General features: G+C 46.6%; 1 protein-coding gene across 1 annotated transcript in view; it reads right to left on the bottom strand.

The window, feature by feature from the left end:
* The window catches only part of LOC124777610 (dnaJ homolog subfamily C member 8), an 81,807-nt gene extending 57,438 nt beyond the window's left edge, over positions 1-24,369 (bottom strand). Inside the window, exon 1 of the mRNA XM_047253074.1 lies at positions 24,188-24,369. Within this exon, the coding sequence (XP_047109030.1) occupies positions 24,188-24,280 (93 nt within the window). The 5' untranslated portion in view covers positions 24,281-24,369. The remainder of the gene's footprint in view (positions 1-24,187) is intronic.
* Between the last annotated feature and the right edge of the window lie 374 nt (positions 24,370-24,743).

Here is a 24,743-nt window from a genome sequence, read left to right as displayed (position 1 = left end):
AACACCACCTCTTGACAGACGGCAACACAGAGATCACTGGAGGGAATATAGGTATTGCAGACTGCTGTACAAAGACCACAGCTTTGGCAGCAGCCTCGTTTCCTGGCAGACCAACATGACCACGAACCCACAGAAACATCACACTGGCTCCACCAAGAGTGAGCAGTTGATAGTTTTCCTGGACCTGCTGCGCTAAGGGATGGGCGGTTTACAGCGCACATAGACTGTGAAGGACAGAGAGAGTTTGAGCAGAGGACACAATTGAAAAGGCTGTGTTGCCAGATGTACTCCACGGCCTGGTAAAAAGAAAAGAGCTCAGCTGTAAATACTGAGGAGTGTGACTGAAGCCGATATCAAAAGACACAGGTGCCAATGACAAAGGCACACCCGACCCCACGGTCAGTCCGAGAGCCATCAGTAAAGACAAAGGTACTATTGTGAAGTTCCATGCGAAGGTCGTGAAACTGAAGGTGATAGACCGAGGCTGGAGTAGTGTCCTTAGAAAGTGAATGAAGGCCAAGGTTAACATGGGCCACTTCACAAAGCCAAGGTGGCGAAGGGTTCACACCCACCGGGAAAGGTGCAGGTAGTGTGAAGTTAATCCGCTGTAGCAAGTGCTGAAAGCGGACTCCAGGAGGTAACAGAGAAGAAGGACATGCCCCATACTGACGATCAATGGAATCATCAGAGGAGGTGGCATAGGATGGGTCGCCACACATGCAGACAAACAGCATGCATACCTGCTGAGGAGAAAGTCACAGCAGTAGGACAGTGGTAGTTCAGTAGCTTCAGTCGGGCTGGTGTAAAAGGCACCCGTGGCCAAACAGGTGCCATGATGGTGGATAGTGTTAAGACGGCATAAGAGGGATGGGCATGCAGATGCATAAACAAAGCACCCATAGTCGAATTTCAAACGGATAAGGGATTGGTAGGTACAAATGGAGGGTGGTGGTTCAATCGGCACCCAAGGAAGTACCATTGAGCACATGTAAGACATTGAGGGACCGCGTTGCGGGCTGCCAGGTAAGATACATGGGAGGACCAAGAGTTTCCTATTGAGCACGAGTCTCAAGAATTTCGTAATTTCAATGAACAGAAGGGCAACAGGACCAAAGTGTAGAGATGGTGAGAGAAACCATCTGCACTGCCAGAAATTCATACAGACGTTTTTGGCAGTGGAAAAGTGAAAGCCATTGTCAATGCTCCAGGAGTTAAGAAAATCAAGACAGCGCTGAAGACACTGCTCAGCAAGACAGGTCCATGGAGAATTACAAAAGATGGAAAAATTGTCAACAAAAAGGGAGCCGGAGATGCCCGGCAGGAGACACGCTATTATAGGGTTAATGGCGATAGCAAAGAGGATGACACTCACGAAGGAAGCCTGAGGCACACCATTTTCCAGGATAAAGACATCCGACAAAGCAGAACCCAAATTCACCTTGAAAACTCTATCTTGTAAAAATGCCTGAAGGGAACAGGGCAGGCGGCCAAGGAAGCCCCACGTGTAAAGAGTATGGATGATACCAGTTCTCCAGCAGGTGTTGCAGGTCTTCTCTGAATCTAAAAATACTGCCAATCTGGGATTTCCGCACAAAACCATTCATTCATGAAATGGTTGGACAAAGTAACACATTGGTCAACACGATGGTCAACTGCAGAAGGCCACCCTCTAAATCCACACTGTGCATTCGTTAGTAAATTGTGAGACTCAAGCCACCATACCAGCCGGGCACAGATCATTTGTTCCATCACATTGCAAACACAGCTGATAAAAGAGATGGGGCAATAGCTAAAAGGAAGGTTTTGTCCTTACTGGGCTTAGGTATGGATATGACGGTGGCTTCACACCAGCATCCAGGAAATGTGTCCTCTGCCCAGATGCGGTTGTACATGTTAAGCAGAAAGAGCTTGCCCCCCCAGCCCAAGAGAAAGGTGCCACAACAGCTGAATGTGGATGGCGTCTGGCCCTGGAGTGGATTGAGATTAGCTGAGAGAATGATCCAATTCCCTCATAGTAAAGGCGGCATTGTAGCACTCACAATTCGTAGAAGAGAAGGGTATCACGTGAGCCTCCTCTGCTCATTTCCAATGGAGGACGGCAGGGTGATAGTGCAAAGAGCTCAAAACGTCCACAAACTGGCGGCCCAGGGTGTTGGAGAGAGCAATAGGGTCCACAATGACATCGTCTGCTACTGTCAGGGAAGAAATTGGGAAATGGATCTTGGTACCAGAGAGCCGTCGGATGCTGGCCCACACGACAGAGGAAGGGGCGGAACTGTTAAAAGAACAAGTGAATGAACTCCAGCTAGCTCTTTTGCTATCCCAAAGAACGTGACAACACTTTGCACGCATCTGTTTATAATGTATGCAGTTTGCCATCATAGGGTGGCAGTTAAAAACCCAGAGAGCACGTCTCCGTGCGCGAAATGCGTCGCGGCATGCCTCAGTCCACCAAGGGACACAACGTGGTAAAGAGGAAGTGCAAGGAATGGAACATTCTGCAGCAGTAAGGAGTCGGAAAGGAAGGTGGGTGCTCCAGTGTTAAAGAAGAAGAGTTTAACGTGGTTAAGATGGTCAGCCAACAGAGCACCTCTCTGACAGGTCCTGGGAGAAGTCACCGAGTAGCAAAAACAGGGAAGGTAGCTGCCCAATAAGCTGAAGGAAGTCTGCCCTGGTGACATCAAATGATAGAGGTACATAGTTGGTACAGAGGGAAAGAGGCGGGAAAGAAAATGGTGAAGTGCAACAGCTTGAAAATGGGTAGTCAGAGAGATGCGTTGAATACGAATGTCATTCCATATGAGCAGCATGACGCCCCCATGAGATGGAAAGCCAAGCTCAGGGGGAAGGTCAAAACGAAGCAGTAAGTAATGTGAAAGCTCAAAGCGGTCGTGAGTGCACAATTTAGTTTCCTGAAGGCAGAGTACAAGGGGATGCTGTGATGCTAAAAGCAGCCATAAAGCCTCTTTGTGGGACAGACAGCCGCAAACATTCCATTGGAGGACAGTCATGATGAGAAAAGATGTAGGGGTGTCAACTCTGCAGCTGCCGAGCGACAGCCAGTGTAGTCACTACTAAAGGGCACAGAAGCACGAGGATCCTGCTCCTTGAGGTCCACAAAAGCATCAGCTTGCTGGTGCAGTCGGTCCGTGGAGTCCAACGCTGAAAAACGGTTGGTGGTGCGAACTGGCGAGACGGAGGCCGGCCTGGTTAAGGTACCACGTGGCGACACCATCAAACAGGATCGTCGAGTTGGTGAAGGAGAAGACCGTTCCTCTTTGACGGTCTTCTTCGAGCCTTTCTGTTTAGAGGAAGAATCCGCTGTTTGGCTGGAGGGATGGAAGAAGTATACACAGGAGTACTCCTTCTGCCCTTTGCTGCCTACTGGTTGTGTAGCTGGTGGCTTTGCCCCTTGAGGCGAGAGTTTGATGGTTTGTTGCACAGCAGGACGGGGGGATACGATGCTACCTTGACACTGGGCGATTTCGCAATCTCAGAGCTGAATTTGATGTTGCATGTCTGCATGGCCATGTCCTTCATGGAGCGAGGGGTAACAAGAACAGAACTATAGACGCAAGACAGGAGACCACAGAGTTTGTGACTAGCCAGTAACTTGCGAGCTACCGGGTAAGGCACTTTTCCTTTACCTGGATCTCTCTGATAGCTCGCTCATCAAGATACACGGGACGATCCCGAGAGGAGGCAGCATGGTGACAGCAGTTGATACAGTGGTGAGAAGGAGGCAATCACCCTTGTGTGCAACCCTACCACAGGTGACATTTGGCTGGGTGTCGACATGACGTTCTAGTGTGGTTGAAATGATGACACTAGTAGCAGCACATCGGGTTCGGAATGTATGGCCGGACTGTGTTAATTTCATAGCCTGCTTTGATCTTGGATGGCAGCACCAATCTATCAAAGGTGAGGAAATGAGTGTGGATAGGCACTAAGGAGGAATCTACCATTTTTGTTACACAATGGACGGCAATGGAGGGAAGAACATGGTGGGAGTCTCTTTGATTGCTCAAAGTTTGTTAAGAGGGCCGGGGGGGGGTGGGGGGGGGGGGGTGGGGGGTGTAGCCTCCTGAGAGGTGGCCCACTATTGAGTAAAAAGGGATTTGACATGAACTCATAAATCCACCACCAGAGATGTCATGGAGAATGAAGGTTAGGTGGCTGACGACCTGGCAAAAATATTATTTTTACCCGGAATACCCACATGGCCGGGAACTCAAAGGACAACCTAACAAGCAGCATCCACCGAGATTGGTGAGAAGGTCATTGATGGCAGAGACCAAGAGGTGGCAGGAAAAACACTGAGCAATAGCCTGAAGGCCACTCATTCAGTCTGTGTGTAACAAAACATGGTTGAGGGAGGACTATTTAACAAAAAAGAGGGTCTGATAGATGGCCATCAATTCCACCATCAACACCTTACACACAGCAGGCAAGAGATGGTACTCCGTGCTAACAGTAGACATGAAGGCATATCCTACATGACCAACGGATGCAGAGCCATTGGTGCAAAAACGATGGTATCCTGAAACTCCGGTAAGAGTGTTTGCAACAAACAATGGGACACCATTGGAACAATGGAAGCTTTCAAACACCAGAATAGATCCATCTGAATCCAGGGCCAAGGAACTACCAAGGGGGCATGGCTGGCACAGAACGTGGGGGAGAGGACAAGGAGGGGAGATGGAAGTCACAGCAGAGAGAAGCAACACAGATTGCAATAGAATAGGAGGGGTTAACAGTGAAGAGCAGATAACGATGCCACAGGAAACCACAAGCTAGGACTGCTGAACCGAAACGGGAGGGATCCCAGTGTCAACCAGAAGACTATTGACAGGGCTAGTGCAATGGCTGAATGGGTACCACAATGGTGAACCGGGTTATACAGTACAGACGAGAAAGAACTAATGCCCGATAAAGGTGGAGAAGGATCAAATGATTCGAGCCCCACGAGATGTTGGTTGTCGGCGTCAAGAAGCTCTGGATCTGAGTGGACCATAACACTGGAATGGAAATGCACCACACTTGACTTAAGGGGAGAGAACTGAAAACCATGTGAGTGTGTCCACCTGGATGTGCGCCAGATGGCATCCTAGATTTGCTGTTCTGCAGAGGCAACCAAGTGGGAATTAGCCCAAATATAGAAACATCTACCTACAGATCAGGGGTGATCAGCAGTCCTGCAGAAGCCCCAAGTCCATTAATAGTGATGAGAAAAAGGACACTTAATATGGAGCCCCATGGAAAACCATTCTCCTGCATCTGCAGAGAGCTGAGAACTGTGCCAACTTGAAGTCTGAACAACCGGTGGGACAGGAACTGGTGAATAAAATTTGGCAGGGGGCCCCGAGGACCCTACTCATGGAGTGTAAGAAGGACAGTTGGCACCCAGCTATGTCATAGGCCTTACAAAGATTGTAGAAAATGACGACAAGATGGTGGCTCTGAGAAAAGGCACGCCAAACTGCGGTTTCCAATCAAAGCAGATGATCAATCCAAGGCTCCCAAAAGCCACACTGGTAAGGAAATAAAACGTCCCAAAATTCAAGGACCCATTTGAGTCAACAAACCTCCACCCATTCTATAAACTTGCTGGGGACTTTGGTCAATCTGACTGGGCATTAACTATCAAGAGATGATGGATACTTGCCGAGTTTACAGGCACGAACCATGAGAGAGGAAAATGCCTTTGAGTCAAATATGGTTAAACACCTGGAGGAGATGATGCTATGGAGGACTGAGGTGTTCAAGCATTCATTGGTTATGGCTGGAATCAAGAGTGAAGGGTTGAATGGTGGGAAGAAGAGAGGGCCATAAGAAGCTCCCAATCAGTGAAAGGTTGACTGTAGGATTCCACCTGACAAGGGGTAAAACATAAGCTAGAAGCTTCAGCTTGCTGTTTCCAGAGGAGTAAGGTGGCTAGATAGGAGGCTGATGCAATCACAAAATGGGTAATGAGGCATTCCACAAGAACTGATAGATCTGTACAAGGGCCACCTAGAACTGCAAGACCCAGAATGGAAAACAGCTGTTGACAACCTTTGAGGGTGTGGAGTGTAACCCACACCCGTGACAAAGGGACTGAAGAACCTAGAGGAGACAAAGCATTCCAAACACACCCACTTGCTCCATTTGATTAAGTAACAGGCTTTGGCACGAAGCTGTTTTAAGATAATAAGACCAGCACCGGACGGGTGCCGTTTAAAACGTAACAAGGTATGATGATCATAATGGATGGCAGTGGCAATGGCTGTTCTCCAAGGAGCTGGCCGGTGGTGAGTGTGGCCCATTGAGCAGGGAATAGCAATGCTTTCAGCACATTATTTTATACGACAGATCATGTATGACTTTATCAATACAACCTGACAAAGAAGGTGTAAACACAACATGGGAAGTACATAGGGCCCTATCTGCACAGTGGAAAGCCCAGCAGTGTAACCTGATCATCAGCAGGTGGGAAGGTAATAAGAGAATCAACAGGAGGTGGGCACTATCACAGAGGTGGTCATGCGATGACCAGTGTAAGGAAGGGAGACGGGGAGGGGAAGTGAGCGAAAGATCAATGTCAGAGAAAGTGCCATATGTGGCACTAAAATGAGTATAGGAAACATCATTAGGAAGGCACAGGTCATGGTCCATAAGAAACTGGTCAATGGGAAAGCCCAACTACATGAAAAAGCACTGCCCCATAACGGACGATAGGCATTAAAATCCTGAATGAGGAGGAAGGGAGGAGAGAATCGCTAAAGGAGGGCAGTTAGGGCAGCAGGTGTAGACGGCCTGTCAAGAGGGAGACCACTGACCACAGAGTCCAAGTGGACCCGGATAGCAAATGCTTCCAATGTGGTACGAAGGGGATCCATATATTTTGTACGCCCTCAAAGGGCTGACCCCATTCCAATAGATAGCACAGAAACCATGAAGGATCATTAAGTGAGTACCAGTAAAATGAGATTCCTGGAAAATGACAAGCTGCTGAGCAAAGGTAATAACAGACTGCAAAACTGTAAGGAGACAGTAGCATCCATTACAGTTCCACTGAATAAGCACGGAGTCAGTCTCCAAATGGAAAACGAACATGCTGGAGCCAATCATGCCGCCGGGTCACCATGCATCACCAATGAGGATGGGATGACATCAATAAATAAGGGGTCAGATGCAGGTTGCAAGGGGGGAGGAGATAGCACCTCTGGCAGCATCGGGGGAGGGGGCACTTGTCCCCCCTCCTCTTTCGTAGGTTGAGGAGGACACGGCACAGAGGGAGAGCATGCTCCTGCAAGATCAAGAACTGAAAGAGAGCAGGTGACCTTGGGATGCGCAGACTGTGGTCAAGTTGTGGTAGGGGGCCTCTGACATGAGAGGCCCCAGACAAGGGGTGCCAGGAGGAGCCCCATCACCAATGAACACTGAAGGAGGACTGGAGGGGGCGAGCGGCACCCCCAAGGGAAGGTGTGGGAGGGGGAGATCGGTGGGGGGGAGGGTGTAAGGAAGAGGGAGAAAGGATGCAAAAGATGCAATAGTAGAAGTCATCAGCACAGGTGAAATGTCATATTTCTGATGAGCCTCAGTGTAAGATAAATGATTAAGGGACTTGTCCTCTTGTATCTTCCTTTCCTTCTTAAAGCTGGGCCATCTGGTGAGTGTGGAGAGTGACAGTCATGAGAAGTAACACACACGGGACGTGGAACACAAGGGCTCCTCTCATGGAGTGGGTGTCCACATTCACCACATAAATGACAACATTTGTCTTTAACGCAAGAACCAAAAACACCTTATGGGTCTTGGGACATACAGCTTCACTCACAACGATAATACATAACCTTGACCTTTGAGGTCCCTGTGAAAAATGACTTCTCGAACCATACTCAAAGACTAGTGGGGATTGATGGACACCAGGTAGTTGCCAAGATCATCACAAGCAAGAAGGGCTGCAGATCGGGCCGCAGTAGTAGTATTGATCGAAAATGAGCCTGGCCACGTCTTACTGAGAGACTCCACTTTGCCAACCTTGTCATCAAAATTATCCAGCAAAAATTACAGTGTTGTGGTGGTGAACGTGTGCCTATCTGTCCTACAGCAGACCAGATAGATGTGAAAGTGTTTCACCCAAGCTGGCGAGCCTGGCACCCCTCCCCCTCCCAGGGTCTTGCCAGGGGAGGGGGAGGGGGAGGGAGTGGTGAAGGAGGGGCGGGGAGGTGGGAGGGAGGGCCACATGGCCGTAGGAAGCAGCATTAAATAATCTATTACCAACCAAAGGGACAGCCATAGAAGAATGGCCAGTCTTTTAGAGCTTGATATGTTTCGTCTACAATGTGTCCGCCCTGATACCACCCACTCTGATGCTTCAGGATGACAAGCAACCACTCCTAGGCAAACATGAGCATGCAGTAGCTTACGTATCAGAAGTGTGATCCCTGTGTTGACAGGGAACTCAGCCCAACGGATACATAACAGCCCCACGACACAGGCCATACGTGCTTGTAACCTAGCAGGGTGGGGGGACTACGGCAAGGAAAGGAAGAGAGGGGAGGTATCCACACCATAGATACTAGGGAGGGAGTTCTTCCTCAAATGGCTCACACTACATAGAGAAAATTTAGAATTGGAATACAGGAAGCCACGTAGGTAGCCAGGTCTACATAAGTAAGAACACCGAGAGAGGTACGAGGAAGGACAAGGAGGGAGGGAGGTGTAAGAGGAGAGACAGGGAGGGGGGGAGGGAGGAGCATGGGGAGGAAATGCAGCCTGGGAAGGAAGAATGGGCTGCAAGAGCTCAGGGCCCGTGTATGCCACGCACGAACTCATGAAAGAACCTTGAGCCCGGCGGGAGTATGGATGTAGATATAGATCCTCTATTTACATACTTGAACTGACTAGCAGAGTAAGCAGCAATCTTTGGCATTTGTTGCACAGAAAGAGGAGACCACATATAAAACACCAGTGTGACCCATTTTTGAGTAATGCTAGTGTCTGGGATCCATACCACAGAGGATTAAAGGAAGACTTTGAAGCTATTCAGAGCTGGACCGTTAGATTTGACCGACACTTGGGTACTACAGATATGTTTCAAGAACTCAAATGGTAATCTCTGAAGTGATCACTCCATTCTGTTTGTGAAACACTATTGAGAAAATTTAGAGAACTGGCATTTTAAGCTGACTGCAGGGCATTTCTACTGCTGCCAACGTAGATTTCACGTGAGGACCACAAAGATAGGAAAAAGTAGGGCTCATACAGACGTGTGTAGATAGTGTTTTTTCCCTCATTATCTGCAAGTCGAATGCGAAAGGAAATGTGTAGTAGTGGTTCATGGTATCCATCCCCAAGTACCATGACAGCTTGTAGAGAATGTATCCACATGTAGATAACTGGCTGAATAAGTCAGTTCAAAGGTAAGAGGAAACCAACAGCATAGGACAATGTCTAAAAGCACTGCCCTGCTCAAACCAACCTTCAGGCTGACAGCATTAACAGTCGAAACTTGAACATTCTATTCTTTTTCTACTTTAGAACACATTCCTTATTTCTTGTGAATGGTGTAACCACTCATTATTATTTTACAGCTTATATCTATGTGAGCAGCTCAACTGTGAATTCCCATCCTTCTAGACATCCTCATGTCTTTCCACACAGATCTTGATTGCGCACGTATACAAAGACAAGATAAATAATGCTTATGTATGGCAGTGCAACTGTGGTGATTTCATCGAACAAAATCACACCTAACCACAGCACCTGACTTATGACAGGATGGTGCTTGCCATTGCAAAATGGTTCAAGGAGGAAATTTGTCCAACAGCTACTTCTCAACATTAATGACTTCAGAATTACGAATTCTGTCTGCAGATGTTACCGTAGGAGCCACGAACACTGACACCTATTATAAACTCATTTAAGTTACAAGTGAAACATGAGAAAACCTTGAGCAGGCTGGTCAGTGGCATGTGTGAAGGAACTGACTAATGAACACTGCATTAATTACATTCCAAAAAAGATTTTACATCTGAATACCAATTCTTTATTTGGAATAATCATAAAGTTGAAATGAGGTCCTAAACAACATGGTCCTAAGTGCCCTTACTGAATATTAGCATGCGCAATTAAAACATAATGATGATGTATTTGGACTGACTAACTCTTAACACACTAAAATCTCATAGGTCTGATGGGGCATTACTGACTTAATTGTAGGAGTAATGCTCCCCAGGATGGACTGAACAAGAATTGGGGCAATGCACTTGTCAGCCCACATTTGTGAAGACAAATAGTATCTTCTGTTCCTGGTCAAACAGTACACCAACATAGCGAATTCGATGTAGGAAAAATTCTCATATGACCACCTGTGGTAAAATCAGATTATCAAGAGGAGTGATACCGTCAAAATCCACACTAGAAGCAACTTTGCGTTTTGTACATCCGTATGTAGGGAGATCCTTGCTGGGTTTCAATTGCAGGATCACCATTGCCTCCAAGTGTAGAGACATTGTTCATGTAGCCAGGTTTTAATGAAACAATCTATGGCTACATCTTTAGTGTCCTAATGAACATTTTAAAACTGTGAATACTACATTTGTACTGCTACAGAAATTCCGATGTACATCGACAATCTTTTATTAGATGTTTAATTAAGAAAAATATTATTTCTGAGTTTGATTTTTTAGAAAAAGAAATTACAGTAACAGGAGCAGGTGTTAATTTGAACTATAATATACTCAAAAAGGGAAAATCTTAGCTGTTGTAACTTAGTGTTTATAAAATTGCCCAAAGCTCTGAAAGGTTCCCGCTGTATATTTCTTCTGCCCCTCTCACTTTGTGTGGTTGGTGTCCACAGCAGAGTGCTGTCCACAAAGTGGCCAAGATTCCATGTATTTTGAAGTATCAGAATGCGTCAGCAGTGGGCCACTCAACTTTAGAAAAAATAGTGAAGAAACGGTCTTTGTTAACCAGGAATGATTAGATTCATCCAGGAACTTTTTCGTTTTCACGATTTCAACCAAAGTTCTCACATTGTCAAAAACATTCCCACAAAATGCTTTAATCTTATCTTATTTCTTCAACTGGAAGCAACCTAGAAGAGACTTAACACTTGTTTACCCAGAGGTATGGTCTTTGATGTCTGAGTCAAGCGTTTCTATCAGCTATATGGGCTGAATTGGCCAAAGCTGCATCTTCCCCACTGAGCGTCTTTTTTTCAATCACTTGTAAAAAAAGGTTGTAATAAAAATAAACACCATTAATGGGCAGGTCTACTTTTTTCATGAAGTTTGATTCCCATATATCTTTTGTTGTTGACAAGATATCACAGACTGGTCAAAGTTCCCCAACTACATCTCTGAGAAATAAACTTATTAACACTCAAAGTTCTCTATTACTCTGGTCTTTTAAGGGTACAGAAACGACTAGGGTCATACACACACATCAGAACCATAGAAAACAAAGACAAAAAAGCAGTTGAAAGTGACTACACATTAAAATCGATGGAAGGAAAGACAGCGAAAAACTGTTACTTGGAAAAAGGTTCATAAAATACGCCACTGAGACACAGATGTTCTGAACTAAAGATTAAATGTCTCTTGCCATATTGCTACGACAGATTAAGAAGTAGAACGCGGTCAACAGCCCGCACATCATTCACTAAATGGCCGATAACTCAGGCGGTAAACATAAACCGTAAAATAAGTAGTTAAAAAAGGGCATTCAGTCAGAAAGTGGTGAACCATCAAAGGTTGAGGGGAATCACAAAGTGGTGGGGGAGCAACACTTAAATGGCAATGGCTAAAAAGACAGTGCCCAATATGCAACCCACCTAAAATGATCTACTCACAGTGAGAGGGCTGAGAAGAGGTTGTCCAAGCCGATGGAATAGGTTTGATTTCCCAGAGCTTGTTCCTATGAACAGTAGACCAGTGGTGATGCCAAAGTGACAGCACCTGCTGACAGACGGAAATGCAGAGAGGGAATGGAAGAACTAGTTGGCCGAGGTACCAGGACTGCAGCCTTGGCAGCAGCATCATCAACAGCCTCTTTTCCTGTCAGACCAACATGACCGGGAACCCACTTAAACATCACAGTGACTCCATCAAGAATGAGCAAGTGACAACTTTACTGGACCCGCTGTGTTAAGGGATGGACAGTGTACAGCACACAGAGGCTCTGAAGGGCACAGAAAGTCTGAGCACATGACAATTGAAAAGCCCGTGTTTCTGGATGTACTGTGTGCCTGATACAGGGTGAAGAGTTCTGCTGTAAATAGTGAGCAGTGTTCTGGAAGCAGACACCGAAAAACATCAGTGCCAATGACAAAAGCACACCAGACACCAAAGTCAGTCTGAGAGCAATTGGGGTATGCAAAAGTACTATTGCGCAGGTCTTGAAACTTATATGGCGATAGAGCGAAGTTGGAGTAGTGTCCTTAGCAAGTGAATGAAGGATGAGGTGAACATGGGCCACTGTATGAAGCCAAGGTTGTGAAGGGTTCAAACACATTAGGAAAGTGGCAGTTAGTGTGAAGTTAAGCTGCTGGAGCAAGAGCCGAAAACGAGCTCCACGAGGTAACAGAGAAGAGGGATGTGCTCCATACTGGCGACCAAAGGAGTCATCTAAGAAGGAGGCATAGGAAGGGTGCCCAGGCATGGCAGACAAACAGCTTGCATATCTGCTGAGGAGGAAGTCACGGCAGTATGGCAGTGGTAGTTCTGCAGCTTCTGCATACAGACTCTCAACCGGATAGTGTAAAAGGTGCTGGTGGCCAAATGGATGCCACGGTGGTGGATTGTATTGAGCGGCGTTAAGATGGACAGACGTGCAATTGCATAAATGAAACACCCATAGTCTAGTTTCGAGCGGACAAGGGACTGGTACAAATGGAGGAGGGTTGCCCGATCCACTTCCCAGGAAGTACCACTGAGGACATGTAGGATTGGTTGGTTGGTTGGTTTAAAGGTGGGAGAAGGGACCAAACTAGAGGTCATCAGTCCCTTGTTCCTAATAAAACAATGCCACAACAAGTGTGAGAATAAAACGGATGAAACATATAACACAAAATGGAAAGAAAGGAAAAGCTACAAGAACGAAGGTAAGGCATTAAAAGGAACAAAAGACGACAAGAAAACAACAGACACACTAGAAACAGACTAGAGTAAAACATGAAAGCAGATTACAGTGGCTGGCCAACCACGAGTAAAAAGGGAAAGCCAGCCACTCCGCAACACATTGAAACCTCCACCCTAAAAAGCACTAGGGTGGAGGACACAGAGGGACAAAGGACATGCACTAAAACCTACATAGAAGTACAAAACCCACTCTCACGGGTAAAACGTAAAACTGACGCTGCTGTGGAGGCACTGTCGCTCAACACCGAGGACAGTGTGCTGGGAAAGTTAAAAGTCTGCCACAGAGTGGCTAAAAGTGGGCAGTCCAGCAAGAGTTGTACGACTGTCATTTGGGAGGTGGGTCCTCGCGACGGAGTAGGTAACCATGTGTTAGCCACATATGGCCAATGCGGAGCCAGTAGAGAACAACTGATTCCCTGCAAGAGGCCTGCATGGAAGACTTCCACACATTCACAGTCTCCTTAATGACATGCAGTTTGTTGTGCGTACTGTTATGCCATTCCATCTCCCAAAGCCGGAAAACCCTGTGGTGTAAGACAGAATGCAGGTCAGCTTCGGAGATGCCTATCTCCAGAAACAGTTTCCACGTTGCCTGATTGGCCAGCAAGCTCATTGTTGGGGATTCCGAAGTGTGCTGGGATCCACAAAAATACAACAGAACGGCGGGACTGTTCCAGGGCATAGCTGGACTCCTGAATGGACTCTACCAGAGCGTGGCGAGGGTAGCACTGGTCGATAGCTTGTAGGCTGCTCAATGTGGATGTACTCAAGAGCAAGAGATATGGCCACCAGCTCTGCAGTGAAAACACTGCAGCCAACTGGCAAGGAGTGCTGCTAAATACGTCCTCCATGAACATAATTGAAGCCTACGTGATCATCAGCCATTGAGCCGTCAGTGTAAACCACTTCAGAGCCCCAGAACATGTCAAGAATCAAGAGGAAGTGACATCAGAATACGGTGGGGTTAATGAAGTCCTTAGGTCCAGACGAAGCTGCAGCTGAGGTATACACCGTGGAGGCGTACGTGAATGGACCCCAAGTAGAGGTGGTAAAAGGAAGGACTCCAGTTCGGAGAGAAGGGGCCACACACGAACCGCAATCGTTACCCCCAATCTGGGCTGTCAATGCGGGAGATGGACTGCCGCGGGCAGGAAACAGAGACGGTAATTCGGATGCTCAGGGAACTATGAATGTGTGCTGCGTAACTGGAGAGCAGTCGCGCGCGTCTGATCTGCAGTGGAGGGACAAGCCTCCACCAGTACGCTGGTCATCCTAAAAGCTCCTGTCGCTAACTGAACCCCACAGTGGTGCACAGGGTCGAGTAAATGCAATGCTGAAGGTGCTGCCGAACCATAAACCACTCTCTCCCGTAGTCAATTCAGGAATGGACAAGGGCTCTGTAGAGCTGTAGCAGCGTACTGCGATCTGCATCCCAATTGGTGTTGCTCAGGCAATGGAGGGCATTGAAGTGCTGCCAGCACTTCTGCTTAACCTGATGATGACGAGGGAGCCAAGTCAATCGAGCATCAAAAACCAGTCCTAGGAATTGATATGTCTCCACTACAATGAGTGGATCGTCATTAAGGTAAAGTGGGGGTTCCAGATGAACGGCACGACACTGACAGAAGCTTATGACACACGACTTTGCAGCTGAAAACTGGAAGCTGTGGGCTAGAGCCCATGACTGTGCCTTGTGGATGGCTCCCTGGAGGCAGAGTTCAGCAACAACAGTACTGGAGCAGCAGTATGAAATGCAGAAGCCGTCTGCATACAGAGAAGGTGAGACGGAGGCCCGACAGCTGCTGCTAGACCGTTATTGGCCACTAAAAATAGAGAGGCACTCAATACAGAGCCCTGCAGGACTCCATTCTCCTGGACATGGATGGAACTACGGGAGTCACCAACTTGGACACGGAAAGCACGGAGCAACAGGAAGTCTCAATAAAAATTGGGAGTGGTCCCTGGAGACACCACTCATACTATGTAGCAACGATATGATGTGATGTCGCCAAGTCGTGTGGTATGCTTTGTGTAAGTCAAAAAAGACGGCAATAAGGCGTTGCCATCTGGAAAAGGCTGTTCGGATAGTGGACTCAATGGACACAAGATTATCAGTGGTAGAGCTACCCCGGCGGAAGCTACCCTGACATGGAGCTAGCAAGCCATGCGACTCCAGGACCCGACCCGACCCAACCCAACCGCCGACATACCATACGTTCCAGCAGTTTGCAAAGAATGTTGGTGAGGCTGATAGGCCGACAGCTATCCACATCAAGCAGGTTTTTACCGGGTTCGAGCACCTGAGTGATGGTGCTCTCCCGCCACTGCGATGGAAAGACACCATCACACCAGATCCGGTTGAAGATGATGAGAAGTTGTTGCTTGTAATGACATGAGAGATGTTTAATCATGTGGCTGTGGATGCGATCAGGCCCAGGAGCTGTGTCGGGGCAATGTGCAAGGGCACTGAGGAGCTAACTCTGTAAATGGGGCATTATAGGATTCACTGCAGCGTGTAGTGAATGAGAGGACGTTTGAGTGTGCGAAAGGCTTGGGGGTAATTCTCCAACGCAGAGAATTGGGCAAAGTGCTCGGCAATCACGCTTGTGAAGGTACATAACTCGCTATTTATGGTAACACCGGGGACAGCTGTTGGGGCCTGGTACCCGAAAAGACATTTGATCTTTGCCCAGACGGGAAGGTGACGTGTGACACCCAAAGGTGAAGACTTATCTCTCCCAACCCTCCTTCTTCCATTGTTTGATAAGGTAGCGAACATGGGCATGGAGCCGTTTAAAGGCTATGAGGTGCTCCAGGGAAGGGTGTCACTTACGCCGCTGTAGTGTTCGCCGACGCTCCTCAATTGCTTCAGAGACTTCCGGTGACCACCAAGGGACTGCCTTATGCTTTGGGCACCCTAAAGAGTAAGGGATAGCGTTTTCTGCTGCAGGAACAATTGTGCTAGTCACCTGCTGAACCATCACGTCGATGTTACCATGTGGGGGAGATTGAGCGGTGACAGCAGAGGTGAAAGTTCCCCAGGCCGCCTTGTTCAAAGTCCATCTGGGCAGGCATCCGTGTGCCTGACACTGGGGCAGTGATAGGTAGATGGGGAAGTGGTCACTACCACACAGGTCGTCATGTGCTCTTCAGTGGATAGATGGGAGAAGTCCTGGGCTGCAAATTGATAAATCAATGGCCGAGTAAGTACCATGAGCCACACTGAAATGTGTGGCAGCCCCAGTATTTAAGAGGCAGAGGTCGAGTTGCGACAGTAAAGTTTCGACATCTCTGCCCCTGGCAGTAACCACAGTGCCACCCCACACGGAGTTATGGGCATTAAAATCTCCCAAAAGTAGGAAAGGTTTAGGGAGTTGATCAATCAGTGCGGCTAATACATTCAGGGCTATTGCACCATCTGGAGGAAGACATACATTGCAAACAGTTATTTCCTGTGTCGTCCTTATTCTGTCAGCCACAGCTTCAAGAAGAGTTTGAAGGGGCACATGTTCAGTACAGACCGAGTTTAGGACAAAGGCAAACACCACCTGACACTTGATTATAGTCGCTATGGTTGCTGTAATATCCCTTATAGCCGCGGAGGGTCCGCATTGCTGGGAACCACGTTTCCTGGAGAACAATGCAGATAGCAGGTGTAAAGTTTAACAGTTGCCTTAGCTAAGCCAGGCGGTAGAAAAAACCACCGCAATTCCACTGGAGGATGACATCACGAGACTGTGAAGGCATGGAACATTCAATGAGGCAGTTTACGCCTCAGAGACACCTGCTGCCACCGATTTATTGCCTGAGCAGTCTATATCCATTGCGTCTGAGGGTCTGGCGAGATCTAGGTCCTCAGTGGACGCCAAAATCTCCACCCCATCCTCAGCCACAGAGCTTGTAGGTAGCAGTGGTGTGGAAGCCACCACTATTTCCTTGTTCTTGGGGGTCTTCATATTCGATTTCTTGGCTGTTCCTTGGGTTTCTCTAGCTGGGTGGGCTTCTTTGATTCAGTCTCCAGGACTGAGGACCGTGAAGCCCTACGACCAGATGCTTTTGGTCTCTTCAGCAACTGGCAGGTGTCATCTTTCCCGCTAGAAGAAACCTGGGGAGGGAATGACCCAAGGGACCCCTTCCTAGCGAGAGAAGCTGAAGAAGACTGTTTCTCTGGCTTAGAAGTGGACACGGATGTCCCCGATGGTTGGGGGATGTTGCTCCTGAAGTAGGTGGTGCAGGAGCAACAGGGAGGGAAATGCCCCCATCATCAAGGGGGCAGGTGTAGTCTTCCGGCTCTGAAAGCTGACATGGGTTGACAGAGCTGATGGTGCCAGAAGTGTTGTAGCGGCGGCGTACAACAATGTCATACGCACAGGATGCAGGCGTTCAAATTTCCTCTTAGCCTCAGTGTAGGTCAGTCTGTCCATGGCCTTGTACTCCATGATTTTCCTTTCTTTCTGAAGAATCCTGCAGTCAGCATTTAAAGCACCGCATCGGGGGAGGGATGCAGGGCTTTACATCACACTGGTAGACCATCACCTTGACCTTCTTGGGCAATTTAACACCCTCAAAGGCAAAGATGAAGGCACCGGTGGCAACCTGATTATCCTTCGGACCCCGGTGGATTTGCCAGACGAAATGTACACCTTGCCACTCTAAATTAGCGCGCAGCGCATCGTTGGACTGCAAAAGAAGGTCTCTGTGAAATATGATACCCTGGATCATATTTAAGCTCTTATGGGGTGTGATGGTTACAGAAACATACCCCAGCTTGTCACAAGTGAGTAACTCCCATGACTGGGCAGAGGACACTGTTTTGATCAAGACTGACCCAGATCTCAATTTGGACAAGCCCTCCACCTCCCCGAACTTGTCATCTAAATTCTCAACAAAAAACTGAGGCTTCATCGTCATGAAAGATTCCCCATCAGCTCTTGAACATACAAGGTACTGGGGCAAATAAGATCCACCGCCATCCTTGGCCTGGTGTTCCACCCATGGTCTGGCCAGGGAGGGGAACGATTTGGGGTCGTACTTCTGTGTGTTGAATTGAACTCGTGATCGTGTGTCATCCACCCTGATGCCACCTACTCCAACCAGAGGCCCTCCCCACGGGCGCCACCCAGCCGCAGCAAAGGTCAGCTGGCAGGATGGCCATTGCTGGGAGTCCCGATGCCCCAGGCGGATGGGCATCTACCCCTTGGCATACGTGGGGAGTTAATGGTGCAGGCATCAGCAGAGCAATCCCTGTGTGGTCAGGAGGCTACAACCAACAGGGTACACGGCAGCCCCATCACAACGAACTGGCTACCGCGCTGGATATCAGGTGCAAGAAAGTCCATGGTCATCGCCGACGCAGAAATCAACATTGCACAGTGCCTGGTGGAAAACGCAGCCAGGAAGGTGCCCTCGCCCAAGAGATGGAGAATGGGCAGGACTGCAATGTGACAACGAGCAAGTGGGCTGAAAATCTCAATGCATGATGGACACGATGCACCTTGTAAGGCGCCATTGCCCAATTGGCTTGCTCTTTGTGAAAATTTTGAAGAATGGAAGTCAAACCCTACAGGGGATCATCACATAAACGCCGAAAAGTGTGAAACTCCTTTTAGTCACTTCGTACAACAGGCAGGAATACCGCAGGCCTATTGTAGCCCCCAGACCCGCAGGGGGGAGGGGGGGGGGAGACATGTAGGGCACTGAGAGATTGCGTACAGCGGGTGGGCAGGTAAGACATGTGGGAGGACCAAGAAAGTTTCTGTTCATCAAAGCCCGGCAGGGAGGAGTAAAGCCACCAGTTGGCCTTACAAAGCTGCAATTTGGGTGTGTGTACGTAGGTTGGGTAGGAGTCAGCAAATGGACAGCACACGGGAAATGATCGTTCGAGTACATGTCAGAGAAAACGGATCACTCGAGACAATGGGCAAGCTGGGCATTGCAGAAGGATAAGTCCAAATAGGAATAGGTGTGTGTGTGTGTGTGTGTGTGTGTGTGTGTGTGTGTGTGTGTGTGTGAAAGGAACGTGGGTGCTCCCTTGTTAAGGCAGATGGGGTTAAGGTGATTGAGAAGGTCAGCCAAGAGGGCCCATCTAAGACAGGGTCTGGAAGAACACACTAAGGAATGGTGTGCATTAAAGTCACCGAGATGCAGAAAACGGTCAGGGAGCTGTCCAATAATCTGGAGGAAGTCTGCCCTGATGACATCAAACGACGGAGGGATGGAAAAGGTCAAGTGAGGAATGAAAATTCGGACTGCAACAGCTTGAAACCGGGCAGTCAGGGAGATGGGTTGACTATGAATGTCATCCCGGATGAGCAGCATAACTCCCCCATGAGATGGAATGCTATCCTCGGGAGGAAGAAGGTGAAAGGGTGGGGAGTGTGAAGGGGGGGGGGGGATTCAATGCAGACGGGGAAGAAACGCAAGAGGTCAAAGCGGTTGTGAGGACACAATTTTGTTCCCTGGAGGCAGAGAACAAGCAGATGCAGCGACTGTATGAGCAGCCATAAGTCCTCTGTTGGGTCGAAGCCACCCATGTTCCTCTGGAGGAGAGTCATGACAAGCAATGGGGAGGGGGGAAAAAATGACGGGGTGTCACCTTGGCAGCTGCCGAGTGCTGCTTTTGAAGATTCACTGCTACAGGGCACAGAGGCTGAAGAATCTTGCTCCACAATATCTACAAAGGCATCGGCATTCTCCTTCTGTCGGTCTGCGAAGTCCAGTGCAGAGAAACTGCTGGTGGTGTGCACCAGAGACACAGAGGTCAGCCGGGGCAAGGGTGTCACGTGTCACGGTCTAAGAGGATCTCCGAGCTCCCGAAGGAGAAGACCATTTGCCTCTGTTTGACTTCTTGGAGCCTTACCAGATAGCAGAGGAAGACATGTTTGCTGGCTGGAGGGACATAGGAAGTCATCGCAGGAGTATTTCCTCTGTCTTTTCCACCTGTCAGTTGTGCAGCAGGTGACGTTACCCCATGAGGCGGAAGTTTGGTGGCTGTTGCACAGCTGGAGGAGGAGACGGGAATGCTACCGTGACACTGGATGATTTTGCCACCATGGTGATGAATTTGAGGTCACAGGTCTGCGTGGCCATGTCCTTTGTGGAGCGAGATGAAGCAAGTGCCAAATGGTAGAACACTGGGTTGCAACCAGCCAACAGCTTGCGAGTGATTGGGTAAGGCACTTTTACCTTCACCCGGGTCGCCTGGACAGCCTACTTACCAAGATACATGGAACAATCTTGAGACACACCAGCATGGTCAGCATTGCAGTTGATACAGCGAAGAGGAGGTGGCGAACAATCACCCTCGTGAGCGTCCCTGCCACAGGTTACACATTTGGCCGAGTGTCAACAGGACATTCCTGTGTCGTTGAAAAGAAGACACTGGTAGCAGCGAATCAGGTTCGGAATGTACGGTCTGACTGTGATAACTTCATAACCTGCTCTGATCTTTGATGAAAGTGCCAGTCAATCAAAAGTGAGAAAAAGAGTGCATGTGGCACTAAGGCTGCATCTACCTTTTTCACCACCTGATGGACTACAATGACAGCTGATCAGAGAGGATCAGATGTTTGGATTTCTGCCTCAGTCAGACCATCGAGCAGCATAGTGTAAATAACACCATTTGAAGAATTCGGCATTCTGAGCCACGACATGAACAGGATAGCTGTGGAGGAGCAAAGCTGCAAGCAGCTGTGCTTGCGAATCAAAAGTACTGTCCAAAAGAAAAGTTCCATTGTGTAAACTAGAGTAGGATTTCACAGGGCCAGCAACTGCATCAACACCTTTCTGGATAACAAACAGATTTACTGTAGCAAACGTCTGACCATCTTCAGTATGTGAAACCATGAGGAACCATGGTACAGCTGGGAGTGTTTTTGACCTGTGAGCTTCATTCCATTTACATCTGGTAGACAAACAGTTTCTCTTTCCAATATTTTGAAAACAATTCTTTAATGTCATCCATAAAAATGATTTACCCAGCCTTGTCTTGCTCGACATAAGAGTGGATGGATGAGTCTTGACTGTCATTGTTGATTTGCAGTAGTTTTAAGTAGTTGTAGAGCACCGAGTAATCTCAGAGATGCTGACAATACTGGAAGTGACAGTCAGACTGGGTAGCCAAATAGCTTCTTAGAAATGTTCTTTAACCCTACCACATTCAGCAATAAGTTGTATGATTGAGGCTACCCTACATGGTGGTGCCCCATTCATAATGGTTTGAGTATTTCGGTTTCCGCTCAAAGCCTGTCAAGGTTAAAGTACGCTGTTTGTACTCCAAGTAACTATTCCTTTATGTCTGGGAGGATGTAATTAGTATATTCAAGATGGGATAGTTGCCTTAGGTTATCTTTGTTAGACCATGGATCAGTCTGATTCAGAAGAACAAGAATTTCAAACATATCTTTCATAAATCTTCATTCATGAGACAATTCTTAGCAACAGATAAATTTCATTCTCATAGGTATTTTTCTTGGCTGTGACATATTTGGGTCTTTCGGATTTAGATTCTTCAAACACACACTGGCTTTCTCCAATAGGATATCAAATGCAGCTGCAGTCTTAAGATTCAAAAGACCTGCATTTAAAATGATACCCTATGTTTCACTCCAGTGCATTAAAACCTGGATTCAGTGTAGAGATCTGGCCGATTTTTTGCATAGTCCAAACACTTCAATAATGAGTGTCAAATAAAAAATCAGTTTCATATTTTTGAGCCACTTTATGTAGTCTCAAATGACTGACCATCTCATCTCTGAGCTCTATGTATTCAAAACTTGGATCACAATCCAATCAAAGTCTTCCCACAAAATTCAAAGATTTTGCCCTAAAAACCCATAAAGTCAGACGCCCTGGTATCCACTACTGAACTGTCAGATTTGGTTTATATCAACACCAGATGATAGCAAATCATCTGTATACACTTCCTTTTTGAAGCTTTCAGAATCATATGAGAGATCTTTCAAGTTACCAAAACACATTTATTTACTGTTGCTTATCTTTATTCATCCTTGGATTATCTAACAAAAAATAACATGCATTATGAAGCTAGTACAGTTGGCCACCCATGAGCTTAAGGAACCAACTTGGCATTGGTTGGTTGGTTTGGGGAAGGAGACCAGACAGCGTGGTCATCGGTCTCATCGGATTAGGGAAGGATGGGGAAGGAAGTCGGCCGTGCCCTTTCAGAGGAACCATCCCGGCATTTGCCTGGAGTGATTTAGGGAAATCACGGAAAACCTAAATCAGGATGGCCGGACGCGGGATTGAACCAACTTGGCATTGGCCTCATGATCTAGCGAAACTGTGGAAAACCCAAATCAGAATGGCCAGACAAAGGAGCATCAGCATCTTAACAGCTGCACTGCTTCATTCGTATGTCACTCCTGTGCAATGTTCCTTAAATTACTATTTGTTCCAGATAACGTTTTACATTAAACAATTTCATTCTTCATTACCACACATACTACAGACACCTGCTGAAGACTTCTGGGCAGTGAAGATGCTGCTGTGTCCTTCCATGAACTCCATACTCTATTCCCACCATAGCGCATCACAGCTTCTCAAAATCTTATGTAGTGCAAGATCCATACGATTACTGCTGTCAATGTAATAGTTCTTCGCTCGGTCTTTAAGTACATATTAAGGATAAACCGACACTACAGATACCAATTGTCAGTTCTGACCCCTGATAAGCTGAGCCCAAATGTACAACACAAACATGATTTCATGATGATAACCTGCAACCTTAAAAAATATCAAGGTGCAAAAATAAAACCTACAAGTAAAAAATTGCACAAATTCTTTATAATAAAATACTGAAGCTAACACAATTACTGCACGAAAGTGAACGTACTGGTTGGGGACAAACTAAAATCTAACAATATGAATAAGAAAACAGGCAAGTTGAAACGACAGAAATAGAGTATCATGAAAAATTGACACTCAAATCCCAAAAGAAATTCCACAATCCATCTAGAGAAAAAAAAAAAACTTGGAAACTAACAGAACAGGGTACCAGCAACCACAATTGTGCTATATGGCTCAACTCGAGAGACCAATACCTCTATATATATATATATATATATATATATATATATATATATATATATATATATATATATATATATATATATATATATATAAAAAAAAATTAAATTCTAAAACTTCTACAAATTATCAACATGCAAAACCAATACAGCAAAAACTCATGAAAACTAACTAAATGCACTATCAACTTCAAATGACCTGTCCACAGTAAAACAGAGAAACCTGCTCATATAATGAGCATCAATAACAATCTCACCAATGAAAATAAAATAACCTCCACCATATCTACACACAATCCAATGCAATTACTAACAACACAAGCAAAACATTCATAAAAATTTACACCCCCACCAATTTCAATATACAAGGACCACACAATTACGTACACAAGCACACACCATACACATTACTATAAAATACCTCAAAAAAACAAACTTACCAACCAACCAGCTGACAAATTTAGCAATACAAAACAATGTTTCAACACAATCCCGAAAATCAAGCCTAGATTTCCCAAGCCATGAACACTTCCAGACAGAACACCATACGTTGTCCTGCCGACAATACCACATATACTAGTCGCTGGACCGAGATTCAGCAACTTTGGTCAACTTCACAGTTTCCCCACAAACATAATTTGTCACTCACTTGATAATTAAAACAAAACTCTATTTTAGTTACAAAGTTTTTTCTGTTTGTGCCCGAAATCCGTGTGTTATATACTACGTGACCAAGATCCGTTTACAACCAATGCGAACGTCATTCAGAAACAATGGTACACTTAAACTAAAATTTGACACCTTAGAAAAACATCATATAACAAAATATGTCCTCACAAAGTCCTGTTGTTGTCTCTCATTGCCTCAATACTGTGTGGAGACAGCAAAATTCCACGCAACTTTTTTTTTCTAAACTTATACATATACTAGCTCACTACAGATACTTGCCCCTATGCAATCCTGTTTCACAACCAACAACGTAAACAGTTATCAAATCACACAACAACTACGTACCTCAGTATAAAATTCATTAAAAGCTACTTCTTTGTGGATTCCCAAACCGTCGCCGCCAGGAGCAGCGTTTAACCTCGGCCCACTAGAAGCCATTTCACTTAGTTTCTAGTAGAATATTTCCATCACATACGAAACATAAATGGAGGGACACCATTCCACAGTTGAAAGTTGCCAAAGATATTAATATCAAACTTTGGGGTCTGTAGCAGAGATTACTAAAGCAAAACAAAGTTCGTCGCTAATTTAAGAAAGATATTAGTATCAAACATCCTCGTCTGTAGCAGAGATTACTAAAGCAAAACAAAGTTTGTCGCCAATTTAAGAATTATTATATTATTTTCACTCAAGCGATCGAGTCCATTTATAAATGGCCAATGTACTTTGACACATCGATTGGCTTGCCTCTATGCCCATAATTTTGTCATTCTGTTTTTATGACACCACTCACAGTCACATCACGTCGTGTCACGTCACGTCAGGTCAGGTCACGTCAGGTCAGGACATTCTGCAATGCATTTCAAATGGCGGCATCCACACTAGCCGTCACGTCACGGCA

Source organism: Schistocerca piceifrons, chromosome 1 (genome assembly GCF_021461385.2).
Source record: "Schistocerca piceifrons isolate TAMUIC-IGC-003096 chromosome 1, iqSchPice1.1, whole genome shotgun sequence".
Taxonomy (NCBI): domain Eukaryota; kingdom Metazoa; phylum Arthropoda; class Insecta; order Orthoptera; family Acrididae; genus Schistocerca; species Schistocerca piceifrons.
The sequence above is the reverse complement of the archived record's forward strand: the minus strand, read 5'-3'. Positions and strand labels throughout refer to the sequence as shown.